The following is a 13,590-nucleotide window of genomic DNA, read 5'->3' as shown; positions in this document are numbered from 1 at the left end:
TACCAGGCCTGGACTACATGGACCGGCCCAATAAAGCAATTGGATTAAGAAAGCCCAAGAAGGACCCTCAACACAAAGCTACAGAAGACTTTGATAAGGATTGGACTTAGCACTTGTAATATTAGCAAGATTAGGGCTTATTAGTTATAATGTAAACTCCCAATATGGGGCGGTCCAGGATTCTTATTCCTTGTAGGGCTCTAGGTCCAAAATATGTATAAATAAACCCTCCACACATGGAGAAAAGGAGGAATTCGGAGCAATACTATACCTATATTCTCTCATTATATTTTCCTATATATTTCCTATATTCTCGCTATTCTAACAGGTAGTATTGGTATGCCTTTGACTACCCAAAAGTCATAAAACCAACCGTATACAAATTTCACCACTTATTATTCTATTCATAAAAAATGAATAAAAAATTGTGTTTGAGTGGCACTAAACTTTTTTACTCAAATTAATCATAAACTATTGATGTGGTATGTAAGATTGTGCATCTTACTCCATCAAGATTCGTTAGACAGTTGATTCGATAATTATAATATTATAAGTTTGACTTCTCATAAGAATAATTTATTAGTTTTTTTAATTTGAATTAATTAGCGAGAATTTTATTTAAAACACACCTCTAAATCAAATATCGTACACTTTCAGATTGCACAAACTCTAAGACATCGTACACTCGCATCTAATCAACCTAACATCTTAAGGATCGTCAAAGACGAGGCCCACACTGTCCCGACATTTTTACCTTGTTCTCATTCATCCGATTCCCCCACGACGAAACCGTAAAAGCGAGGTTAGCCACAGTGCAACCGCATCGGCTTTTTTCACATTTTTATTTACGGAGTACTTATTTTTACGCTGGACCGACTTTCAAAAAGAAAAAATTTACGCTGGACCGGACTCTCACCTTACCTTCTTCCACTTTCCGATACGCCTCGCATTCAACATTTCAACTCCCCAACCATCCTTCACTCTTCCCGTGCTCTTCCTTTTCTCCTTTCTCTCTCTACAAAATTGCTCTATTTTTGATTTTTTTTGTCTTCTGAATTTGAAGATTCCAAGTTAACAATTGAACACTTTGCGGTTTTTTTTAAATTCTATCTAATGAGATATTAACTGAAAAAGTGCCAAAAAAGGAGGGAGATGAGAAACGGCCGAACTGTGTGCTCGTCGGAATCGGTGAACGGCGGCCAGGATGTCTATAGCTGTAAAGAGTCCGGTGCTTCGTCTCCGGATCATCTTGTTGTCATGGTCCACGGTATTCTCGGAAGGTAAAAATATCTCCCCGATTATATATGATTTTTTTTCAACTCTATCGTTAACTGTTGTTCGGTTATGCGTTTTTCTTTACCTTTATTTTTTAACTTGTGTACTTGAATTGGATGAAATTGGAGGAGAACTGAGATTTGCCTCGAATTCGCGTAGAAGTCGGGATTAGGCAGTTGTCGAATGTTTGTGTTGAAGTTCATCTGTAAATTGTTGATTACTCTTTAGAACTTAGGTTTTCCTCAAAATTAGTGTTCTAAGTTTCGAATTATGTGCCAAGAGGTTGTGGATAAGATGAGAGATCTTACTCTGCGTTTGCTTTGCAATGGAGTTACGTTATTTGCTTAGATTTTGCAAATAAGGTACATTTCTGCAAAATGTAATAAGTTCTCTCAATGCCACCCCATGGCTACAAGCATCTTATAAAGACTGATAAGTTATAGGATGCCAGAACTGCTAAAATGTTAAAGGTGTCATTAACTAATTGCTTTTACTCAGGCCTAAATGCTTCCTTTTCCTTGACTTGTCTTATTCAAGTAGAAAATGATCAATGCTTCAACTATTCAGCTACTCATTTTTTTGGGGCTTCCATATGTTACTGCAGTACCACAGATTGGAAGTTCGCGGCAGAACAATTCGTCATGGCACTCCCTGACAAAGTTTTTGTTCATTGTAAGCTCATTATGCCATGAAGTTTCTCGCAGTTCTTATCTATGCATATTCTGTTAGGTTCATTCATGGGACATTATTTAGAATACTGGATATTGAATGTTGGTTATTTCTCTATGCACGCTGCTCTTCTCTTTCCTTTCATTCTCTGGTTAAAAGTGATTTACTTGAATATCCTTAGCAATTGTTACTTGTTTTGCAGGTAGTGCTAGTAACATGGCTATCCTAACATTGGATGGTGTTGATGTTATGGGTGAGAGATTGGCAGAAGAGGTTTGTCTTGATATAATACCTACAATTATTTTTGCTCCCGCCTCCCTGGCCTGTAGAATTAAACATGTTCTATGTATAGGTCCTTGAATTAATAAAAGAAAAGCCTGGTTTACGGAAGATTTCTTTTATTGCACATTCTGTTGGAGGACTTGTAGCAAGGTATACCATTGGCAGACTATATAGATCCACAAGAAGGCAAAATACAGAGGAGTTATCTACTGATACCCCTGAAGAAGTGTCAAAGGGCACCATTGCTGGTTTGGAACCAATGAATTTTATCACTGTTGCCACACCTCATCTTGGATCAAGGGGCAACAAGCAGGTATCCTGTACACTTCTTCAATGTTGAATGTCTGCTTTAAGTTCAATGTTCTACATCCACAAAATTAAATTACAAGGGAATTCTCTTTTTGCAATATTGGACTGTATAGGTTTTCTCAAACTATGGTATGGTCTCTAAGTTAATATGTAGTCTTTTGATTTATGAAATTCTTGTTCAGCTGATAGTTGGACCCAATATTGGTTGTGAACCTGTAGTAGCCTTGACTAGCCTTTAAGATCACGTTGAAATTCGCATTTTAGATTATCCTGTTTTCCAAATCAATTTCTACAGTTCATTTGAGTATGAAAGGATCTCTGTTATTGACTTCTCAACGTTGAGTGCCGACGCTTAGTTTAATGCTAAACATCCACAAAATTAGTTAATAAGTGGATGCTCAATATTGGAGTGTCTGATTACTCTCAAACATTATCTCTAAGGATGGGCATCAGGCCAGGTTGGGTTTGAACCCGATGTATGGTTCAGGTACCCAAATTTTTAGGTGAAGTATTACAAAGCTGAAAGGCCAAAGCAAATAAGGGGGATACAGATTTTTTATTATAGTTCTTGAGTCAAGTTGGGTTGGATCTTGGTGATTATAACCCCAAAAATCTATTGATCCAAAAGCCATGTAGGATTGTAGGCGTGTAGTCTATATTTTGCTATTTACCTTGAGGTTTTTTGGGTTCACGAGATAGGGTGGGAAAATATTACTCTGATCTGTGAGATGAATGATCTCTATTCTATTGCTTCCTAAATCTTGTGGAATGTAGATTTTCTAATTGAAAGGACATTCAACCACTCTTGTTTCAATCAAATGTGATTACTTCATTAGTAGTTTTCTTTTTCTGTCCTGACTGTTTTAAGCTTATGGTCAGGTGCCATTTCTTTTCGGAGTTACTGCCTTTGAGAAAGTTGCAGGCCATGTGATTCATTTGATATTCAGGAGAACAGGCAGACACCTTTTCCTAAGGGATGATGATGAAGGGAAGCCTCCATTACTTAGACGCATGGTGGAAGATGATGGTGAATTGCTTTTCATGTATGTTGTTTCAACTATCTTGTGTCATATCCGTGGATGGCCCTCATTTGAAATTGTAGATGCCACAGCTAGCAATGAATGTGTGTGCATGTAATATGCAAGTACATTTATGTTACTTCAAAACTCATGTTTGCAGGTCTGCCTTGCGTTCATTCAAGCGCCGAGTGACTTATTCGAATGTTGCTTATGACCGTATCCTTATTGCATTGCTGAATCAACAATTATTGTACCTTACATTTTTAATACTGAATTTCACTTTTCCTTAATAGTTGTTTGTTTAGATATTGTTGGCTGGAGAACATCATGCATAAGAAGAAATAACGAACTGCCTAAGGTATTATATTCTTTACATTGTCACATCTTTGCTGCTATTGGTGATTTCATAATATTCTTTTGATTGTAGTGGGAAGAATCCTTGAACAAGAAATATCCCCACATTGTGTATGAAGAGCGGTGCAAGGCATGTGATGGTGAGCAGGGTGAGTCTATTGTTATGGAAGATGATTGTCAAGACAAGCTGGAAGGTTTGTAGCCTTTCTTCGTACTTTCCCCCCGAGTGTTTTTTCTGTTCTCTGGTGCTTTGTCTGTCACTATTTTCTTGTTCACCAATTCTCCATTATATTTGGGCTATGATGCAGAGGAACTGGTGACATTTTTATCTCGTGTGCCATGGGAGAAAGTAGATGTCAGCTTCCATACAAGCAGAATGAAATTCGCTGCTCATAGTATTATCCAGGTCTGTGTGTTGCTTTTTTGCCCTCGATACTCTTCAGCTATAGCAATTTTCTGAATGGAATGGAAACTGCAAACGAAAAGGACAATTTCATATTTTCCAGCAAAATAAATTGCAGGTCAAAGTCCAGAGTGTGCATTCAGAGGGCGCAGACGTTATACAACATATGATTGATCACTTTCTTCTATAGAACAGCAATTTTTTAGTAAGCTACTATGTGCATCAGCAGCCTCACCACTTTTTATTAACAGCCTTTTGTCTTCAAGGCTTACCGCTTACCTGATGTCATATGCTGATAATCAACGTGTATCAAAGGCTGCAGGTTGAAAGGTCAGTTCTCATGATGCTATCATTTAGTAAGCTACAAACGAAGCAACCTATGTGAGATCTAATTTATTGTTGATGTGCTGCAGTGTATAATATTACACTTTGGTCCAACTAATAAAACAGAATTACAATTGTATTCCACTATTCCGTATTTAATGTTCACACAATATTTGTATTCCCCCAATCCCCTACCCCCCAGAATATATCTTCTTTATAAACCATTTAATTTTTTTTAAAGGTAGTGTTAAAAAAGAATGATGTTTTAATTCCTCTAATAATATTTACCATCTTTTACTGTCACATCTATTAAGAGAAAATATTATTTGTTTAATAAATACTCATAATTGGTAGATCTAGTATATATATCTCTTTTATTCCATTGAAAGCGTATGTATAGTTGAAAACAGAGTTTATTCAATAACGGGACACGTATATTCTCAAATAAAATTATTGTTGCTGTGTGTGTGAAAAATGAAACTAAAAAATAGAGTTAATGCAATAATGTATATTGTCAAATGAAGTTGTAATAAAATTAAAATGATGCTTTGGTAACTAATGTGTGTTAAAAATGAAACTAAAAACAAAACAACATTATGAAATAAAACTGAAGTGTAATTAGAATGATACTTACTTCATGGTCAATGGTGCTACATGGACCATGATCCATACTAAAATTTGTTGTGGCAAACACAGCTAATTACCATGATAATATGACAATTTATATTGTGGACCAGGGTCCACATAGCATTGTGCATCGAACCTTTAATCAAAACGACGTCGTTTTGATATTTAAGCTTCAACAAATTTTGTAGTTTTCCCTTTCTCATGTTTCAACACAAATTTTAATTTATTCTAGGTATAGAATCAATACTCTTAAGATACAAAATTTCATAACACGAGACAAAAACTCACAGTATGACAACACGACACATACACATGTTATATATTTACTTATTCTCAAATTTAATTTATGTAGATAATATATGTCTTATAGGCACATAATTTTATAATACAAGACATAAATTTGTAAAATAAGACACATATGTTGTGTTACACAACTACCAATCTGTTTCAGGTACAGAATCCATACGCTTAAGGTACAGAATTGCATAACATGAGACACATAAACGCATAACACAAGACACGTACACATGTTTTATATTTATTTTTAAGTACAGAATCAATATTCTTAAGATACAGAATTGCATAATATAAGACATAAAAACGCATAACACAAGACACAAAAATTCATACCACAAAACACAAAAGCACATGCTATATTTACTTTATTTCAAGTACATAATCCATACGCTTAAGATACAGAATTGTATAACATAAAAACACATAACACAATAAACATACATATGCTTTACAATAAATAAATAAATAAAACAACAAATGTTCACCGTCAAAATTAAAAATCAAAACCACGGTATAACAATTGTGATAATACAGGTTTTAAACTTGGGCCCATCCTTGTTGACATCATATTTTGGGTTTGGGATGTGTAGACATCAGTGTTTAATGCGCAGGAGCGATGCTTTGCAAATTGCAAGTTGCAACCACTGGGGTCGGCGTCGGGACCATGCATGGCACAGTTATCCCAATTCCATTTATACGATGATAGTGAGTGTTGGCCGCCGGTTACTTTCAATTTCATGAACCTGCTACTGAACACACAACTGGTCCGGATACATCCCATCCTAAATCCTATCCCTTACGAGCTTAGCTTGATTGTGACCTTATATCGCAATCCACACCCCATTCTCCTTTTTTATTACATAAACATGTACAGAGCACATCAAACAGCATCCAATTCAAAGGACAAAGGAATACAGGAACAACTAAAGTCGGTACCCAAGAAGGAAATTAAAAGTGTTAAATGACGTTGTGATCTAGTGGCACGAAGTGACTTAGAAAATTCGTGCCACTAGAAAGTTATCATTCAACTCTCTGTGATAATTATGATTTATGAACAGATATTGCATTGTAATAGAGTTAGTAGTACTAACAAAAAAAAAAAGAAGGAAAAAGGAATTCAAAAACAACCAAAGTCCTGAGACAACTATCATATTTGTGTTTTTAACTGGTGCCTTTTCATCTTCATAGAATTTTAATTTTGTTATTATACGTCCTTGTATGTTGAAACGAGTTAGAGAAAATGAATTCAATAATATGATACGTAGGAGCTAGTATTTAACATGAAAACACATTTTTCTTCAATAAAGTGTTCACTCTCATATTGTAATTTACAAATTGCATTTATGATTATCAAAGTGGCAAATATTAGTACACTATAATACACAGACTATATGCTAATATTCTACTTGAAATTCCACACTATGCTGCTTTCAATCACGTACGTACTTCAATTCCGTAGTTTTATAGATCCACAAATCTATAATTGGCATGCAACGTAGTAACTGCTAGACTGATCTCGATCAAAAGTCTTCAAAATATCTCCTCTTTCACTCTACTCACGTCGCGGGATTTCATCTCTCTCCTCCGATTCCGGCCGTGGTTCACCGGCGGTCCCGACTTTCCGGCTTCCAACGGGAAGTTGAGAATCGCTTTCCTACCTCTCATCTTGAACGCCGCACAATCGTAGGCCCTAGCAGCGTCAATGTCGGTATCGTAAGTCCCCAACCAGATTCGCGATCCTTTCCGGGTCGGGTCTCGGATCTCCGCCGCGAACTTCCCCCACGGCCTCCTCCGAACCCCTCTGTACCGCCTCCCCTTCCCGCCGTTACCGGATTCCTTCTGAACCGCGGAATTCTGCAATTTCGAGCTTGAATCGGGAGTGGAGCGAACAATATCCGGTTTGGATTCGAATTCGGGGAAATCGAGATCCAGATTGAAGTAACGTGACGGCGAATCGGGTCGTTTTAGGTCCGAAACGGGAGAGACGGAGTCCGAAACGGAAGTAGAAGATTCCGGCTTATCGGAGCCGGAAAATCGGCGGTAGTCGTTGAAGTCGTCGGGAAAACAGAAGCCGAGGTTGCCGATGAATGCTTCAGTGGAAGCAAAGTCGCCGAGGAGGTATTGGCTTATCAAATCCAACGTCATCAACTCATCTGTTGTCGTCATCATGCATGTATTCCTGTCTTCCATGCCTGCTGTTTTTAGAAGAAGAAGAAGATGAGTATTGAAGTCTTGAGAGTTGCAGACTAGCAGGAAATGGATAGGACATATATATAGATACATATATACATATACGTCATACGTGTGATATATATAAGTGTATGTATTTTAGTGGCAATATAATATCAGTTGTGCAGTGGCGCAGTGGGTTTGGGCAAAAAAGCGGTTTGCACGATGGTTTAGCTGGAATCATCTATCAGCGGATTTAGATATTTTCATGTTGCTGAATATGACTCAGCCGGATCGGATATACCATAATTCATCATAAATGTGACAAATTAAATATGGATATTTAGATGTGGATGAGGATGAAATTTGGTTATGACTACCCTATCGCCATCAACTATAAAAATCATGTTTCATCAATTCAATCACTTTGTTTGAGACTGATTTGATTAGAAGATCCATGTATAAAAAAGATGGATATAATTATAAAATTGAACTCTGACACCGAGGACTTCTATTGTCTTATCGTTAGTCTTCTGAAAAAGGCGGCAACGCAACATGTATCTAAAAGGAATTCGATTATCACGATTGAGATTTATCTTATATTGACCTTTGCATTATATTATTGAGCTATTCTCGGGACATGATTGCAAATGTAGTATTAAATGTCTTGTTGGTGTCTCACAAGATTAGCTGTGTGGGTTTGATCGATCATTTTAAAGTTTTGTTCTAACGGCAATGTGGAGGTTCAAATCCTATGGAAAATATGTGGGTATTGGAGATTTTGACCGATAAGAGGAAATGAAGACTTATTGATTGTGCGTAGAGTGTACAAGTAGGGTGGGAACATGAGGATTGAGAACTGTTTAGACTGGCCATGCGATTCATAATTTACCTCATATTTTTGGACAAAAATTCTAGAGACTTTAGATTAATTCTAGCTTAAGTTGAGATATATAATGTTTATAAAAGAAAAAGTATCGTTGCTTGACTTTGGAAAGGATATTTTATTTTTGTAGCTTTGTTAGCTGCATGTTGCAAGCCACGATGTTATTGGCAACTTGAGTGTGGGCACCCTCCCTTGTCAACTAGCTAACTTAGCCGCCCTCCGTTGGGGTCTATCTATATGTTACTCTCATCCCAAAACAATTAATACTCACTACTCCGTCTCATGTGTGTAATTTGATTAACAAAACATATTTAAACTTATTTTAATTCAATTTTTCATAATATTAAATTTAGTATTAATATGTAAAATTTATATGTTTAAAAATTACATTTAAAGTACTATTGAACACAACAAAAAAAATAAATAAAAAATAATAAAAAATACTAAAGAAAATAAATAATAAATAATTCGTTTGACCAATAAATAGTAAATATGACAGATAGAATGAGACAGATGGAGCAAAATTTAGCTTAGAGATTGAATAAATTCTTGAATTATTTTTAAAAATGTAATTATATCATTAAATTAAAATAATTTTAATTAGACATATGAACTTGAAAAAAAACTATAATTAACCCTATTTTGACTTGTTTGTGTTAGTAAACTTCAAGTTAAAAATGGTCTGGATGCTACGTCATTATATTTTGATGACTTATAATAATAATAATAATAATAATAATAATAATAATAATAATTATTATTATTATTATTATTATTATTATTATTATTATTATTATTATTTTAAATAAGAACAAAAAAGCTTGGTTGACATCCATGTCTTTGCCTAATTAAGGACAAAGACGAAGATGTTCATTCTTACTGTATATGGGACATCTTGTCCTTGCTCAAGGATGAAGATGAGTCTCTTTGTTCGAAGGTCTGATTTGAAGGAAGACAATTCAAATTTATACAAATTTGGGTGGTGAATGTTTACTTTAAGGGCTCTTTACTATTCTTATTGCATCCCAAATGCTTGTGCCCGCATACATACAACAAGACCAAAACCAAATTCATTTTTTTTTTTTGTCATGCACACTGCGGTTGTTAGCAAAATAAAACTTCTAAAATTTTTTGAATTCATTAGTTGATTAATTAAATTGTACTTTAGAAGCATGAATTATAAATATGATAATATACTGGTAGGGTTTACTTTTCTAAGTGAAAAAATATTGTAAGGATAAACTTACCCTAAGTACATTTCTCAACATCTTCGTCTACCAGCACAACTCAACTAGTTAACTAACATGGATATATATGTTATTTGACTTTGTTGTTGGAATTAATATACATACATATATATATATATGTATATATATATATATATATATATATATATATATATATATATATATATATATAAATTTAACTTTGTTTAAAAAAAAAATCAATTTAAGTTTAACTTTGTTAGTTAATAGTCGCGATTTACCTTTCTTCTAAATTCCATGATCAATAATGTTAGGTTGGATGCTTGAAAGCTAAAGTCAACACAATAGCAATAAAAAAAATAAATGAAAACTGCTGCAATAGTACGTACGTCCAATGCACAAAGACTTTACCTAGTGTACTACTACATTCTACAGTGCATATATATAGATTTGATTTGATATTTATATATAATATAATTGAATGAAAAAGAAAAGGACATGTCAAGTTGTAAGGTGTTTCTACGACACCGGTGATGAGGTGGCCCCAAACAACACAGTACGTACTGCCAGATTCTGCAACTTGCTCAGCTGCTTCTTTCGTACATGCATGGAAGAACCAACAAGGAAGAAGCACCTAAGTCCACCACTCAACTTCATCTTTTTTTTTTTTTTTTTTAATAATAAGTTGGGTTTCTCGAATTTATCATATTATATTTTAAATTTTATAAATTAGCCTAGCCTTATGAGGTAAATCAAATTAATCTAATTTCGATACTACATTTATGTGCACAATAAATCACATCCAAACTCGAACATTCAATATTTATTACAAGAATTGAATTTTCATCATATATCTGAAAGCAAATATTAAGTGAATGTGGTCTACTAATTAGTACCCTATGGGCAACTTGATCCATTTCATTTATTAGTGGCATTAGTTCTAGTGGGGTTGTTAACCATACCAACCAAAATTTGAAAACTTGCTTATTAAATTATTTTTTTACTTTCACAAAAAAAAAAAAAAAAAAACCAAAGAAGAAATAAAAAAGCAAAGTTGGGGTTGATAACATTCTCCTTATTTAACATATGGCACATGATTTTTCTAGTGTGGTTTATATTTCTTGTGTGTTTGTGGAGCTACACAAGAGCAAAGTTTACTCAATTTACACACTTGATAATATATATATATATATTAGGTGAAGCTTCAAACCTATACTGACTAGCCTTGCTTAAACACAATTGGAACACTTAGATTTCTAATTATCGAGCAAAGGTGAAAATTTTAATTTTTTAAAAATAGAAATAGTATTTCCAATCACTTTGAGAATATAAAAATAGACCACACTGTTTTTAATTACCTATGAGAAGTGATCAGTAACACCGATCACCCATAAAATCATTAGAAAACTTAATTAATTAGTTGTCAAAGTGTGCTTTTTCGTTTCTAACCACCAATCCTTCAAAAGTTTTTTTTTTTTTTTAATTTTAAACCATAGTTTCCGGCCATAAATGAGTCCGTCGGCATAATTTGCACCTAAAGAATTTTTTTAGTATCTTTTTCTCCATCCAATGTTAATGATTATTTAAATGGACGGGGATTGTTCATATTATTATAGGATTGTATAAAGAACCAAATAAATGTCTGAGAGAATAATAGGATACTGCTTTTATCTTATAAAATTGAATAAATTAAATGCAACAACTCCATATACTATATATATTTACATTAATTATTAATTAATTAAACATAAAATAAAAGATTGAAAGAACTTGGGAAAAACCATCTCCAACTGCCTAATTCGACCATTTTTATTGTTTTTTTTTTTATTTTTATTTTTTAGGGCTTCGATTCACCACAGACTCTGGCTTCCATAGTCAGGTGCAGGATCTTCGTCAATTTTATGGATTTTCCTTAAACCCTAATTCCATGATAGTTATATACGCTTGGTGATAACGGTAACGGCGATAACGGCGGGATTTCGAAGATACCCTTCACTTCAGAACAGTCCCATACCGTTGTCCAACTTGACGGCGTTAAGGGGGCCGCCGGCGCCGGCGCCGGCGGAGATGACTCTTCCACCACTTCCCTTTTCACCTGCTTAATCACCGCCACTTCCTCCTCGGCTTCTCTGGGCCTTTTCTGGCCGCAAGTCGGCGCCGGCGCCGGCAGGCTCGCCGGCCGGAAGTTGTCGACTTCGAGCGGGAAGTTGAGAATGGCTTTGCAGCCTCTCAGCTTAAACGCCGCCCGGTCATAGGCCTTGGCGGCGTCCACGGCGGTGTCGAAGGTTCCGAGCCAAACCCGGGTCCCTTTCCGGTTCGGGTCACGGATCTCCGCCGCGAATTTCCCCCACGGCCGTTGCCTCACGCCCCTGTAGTGCCTCTTAACAACCTCGCCGGAATCGTGAACTTCCGGCGCCGGCGCCGGAATCTTCCCGGACCCCTTATTGTTCACCGCCGGCCTGGGAATCGCGATATTCAAACTGGGTTTCCTCTCATTAAACTTGCTAGACGGACTAGAAGCCACAAATCCAAAGCAATTCTGCTCAGAATTGCAGTAAACTTGATTAAAAGCAGAATCATCAAGAAGGTGATGTCTAATCAGATCAAGGGCACAACTTTCCTCAGATAAAGCCATCTTAATTTAAATTTTTTTTTTTTCTGTTTTCTTTTGTGACTAAGAAGCTATGGAGATTGGATAGATAAGAAGGGAAGCTAAGAGTGGATTGAGTGAAGAAGGGGGGGAGTGTGGGGGGACTTATAAAGGGTTGGAAAATGTGGTTAAGGATAGTTCGTAGGATGCTTCTAAGGTGGAGAAAGGAAGCATCCTATCACCCTCTCATAGGATAATCGAAAAAAATAATATAAATAAAAGCTGCGTGCTGATAAGCATATGATGTTTGGTTTTTGTTGGGGTCTGGTTTTTAATTTGCTATGATTACTTCAGTCTTGGGTCAACCACTTCACCTATTTCTTGGTTGCTTCATTTTGGGTCATTTCATCTTTTTCTTTTTACTTTTCTTTACAATAATTTTTTCCTTCACTTTTAATGATTACTATATGGATTTTCTAGGATGTGAATGATAACATGTAAGATTGTATATAATTAATGTATGAGTTTGGACTCATATTGTATATAATTAATGTATGAGTTTGGACTCGTATGTACTAACATGTAAATCACATAAGAAAGATAAAATTGTTTTAAAATATTATCTCGCTCATGTTTAATATGGAGTAGCTAGCTTGCAAATCACACAATAGAGATAAAACGGAATAAAAGTATCCTCCTTGCTCTCTACTCCAGTGTAATAACATGGAAACCACATAAGAAGTAAACTGTACTAAGAATACCTTCCTGGTCCCTGCACTTGTGTAATAGCGGCAAACTGCATAGGAAAAGTAAACCACACTAAGAAAACCTTGTGCGATGAGCTTGATCGAGACGGTGTTGGTGAATCGTACTTGTGATGTTCTGGTACGAGAATAATGTTTCGCATACTCGACCATCCATTTCGGGACAGAAAATATCATTTTTAGTTATAACTATTATGACACTGTCACATCTAGTTCATCTTATATTTTGAATTTATCAAACATTTCTCTGTAAATCGCTAATACTACTAGTTGTTTAACCCAGCTAATACAATTAACTAATCATTAATCGCTAATTGTCAAACAAGACCTATATATATATATATATATATATATATATATATATATATATATATATATATATATATATATATATATATATATATATATATATATATA

General features: G+C 35.1%; 3 protein-coding genes across 3 annotated transcripts; 1 reads left to right on the top strand and 2 right to left on the bottom strand.

Moving 5' to 3' along the window:
• The first annotated feature begins 934 nt into the window (after positions 1-934).
• LOC116000501 (putative lipase YOR059C) lies at positions 935-4,875 on the top strand. The gene is made up of 10 exons (XM_031240590.1): positions 935-1,280; positions 1,880-1,947; positions 2,147-2,217; positions 2,297-2,539; positions 3,415-3,578; positions 3,715-3,770; positions 3,860-3,912; positions 3,982-4,102; positions 4,217-4,314; positions 4,430-4,875. The coding sequence occupies exons 1-10, from the start codon at positions 1,153-1,155 to the stop codon at positions 4,499-4,501; spliced, it is 1,074 nt and encodes a 357-aa protein (XP_031096450.1). The 5' UTR covers positions 935-1,152; the 3' UTR covers positions 4,502-4,875.
• Positions 4,876-6,833: 1,958 nt separating this feature from the next.
• LOC115998077 (ethylene-responsive transcription factor ERF107-like) lies at positions 6,834-7,858 on the bottom strand. Its single transcript, XM_031237544.1, has one exon. It carries the CDS (start codon positions 7,840-7,842, stop codon positions 7,090-7,092), a length of 753 nt encoding a protein of 250 aa, XP_031093404.1. The 5' UTR covers positions 7,843-7,858; the 3' UTR covers positions 6,834-7,089.
• Positions 7,859-11,460: 3,602 nt separating this feature from the next.
• Positions 11,461-12,559, bottom strand: LOC115997880 (ethylene-responsive transcription factor 5). Its single transcript, XM_031237300.1, has one exon. The coding sequence runs from the start codon at positions 12,452-12,454 to the stop codon at positions 11,732-11,734; it is 723 nt and encodes a 240-aa protein (XP_031093160.1). The 5' UTR covers positions 12,455-12,559; the 3' UTR covers positions 11,461-11,731.
• Positions 12,560-13,590: the final 1,031 nt, after the last annotated feature.

The sequence above is a fragment of the Ipomoea triloba genome, chromosome 12 (assembly GCF_003576645.1).
Source record: "Ipomoea triloba cultivar NCNSP0323 chromosome 12, ASM357664v1".
In the NCBI taxonomy this organism is placed as follows: Eukaryota; Viridiplantae; Streptophyta; class Magnoliopsida; order Solanales; family Convolvulaceae; genus Ipomoea; species Ipomoea triloba.
This window is presented reverse-complemented; position numbering and strand designations above follow the sequence as displayed.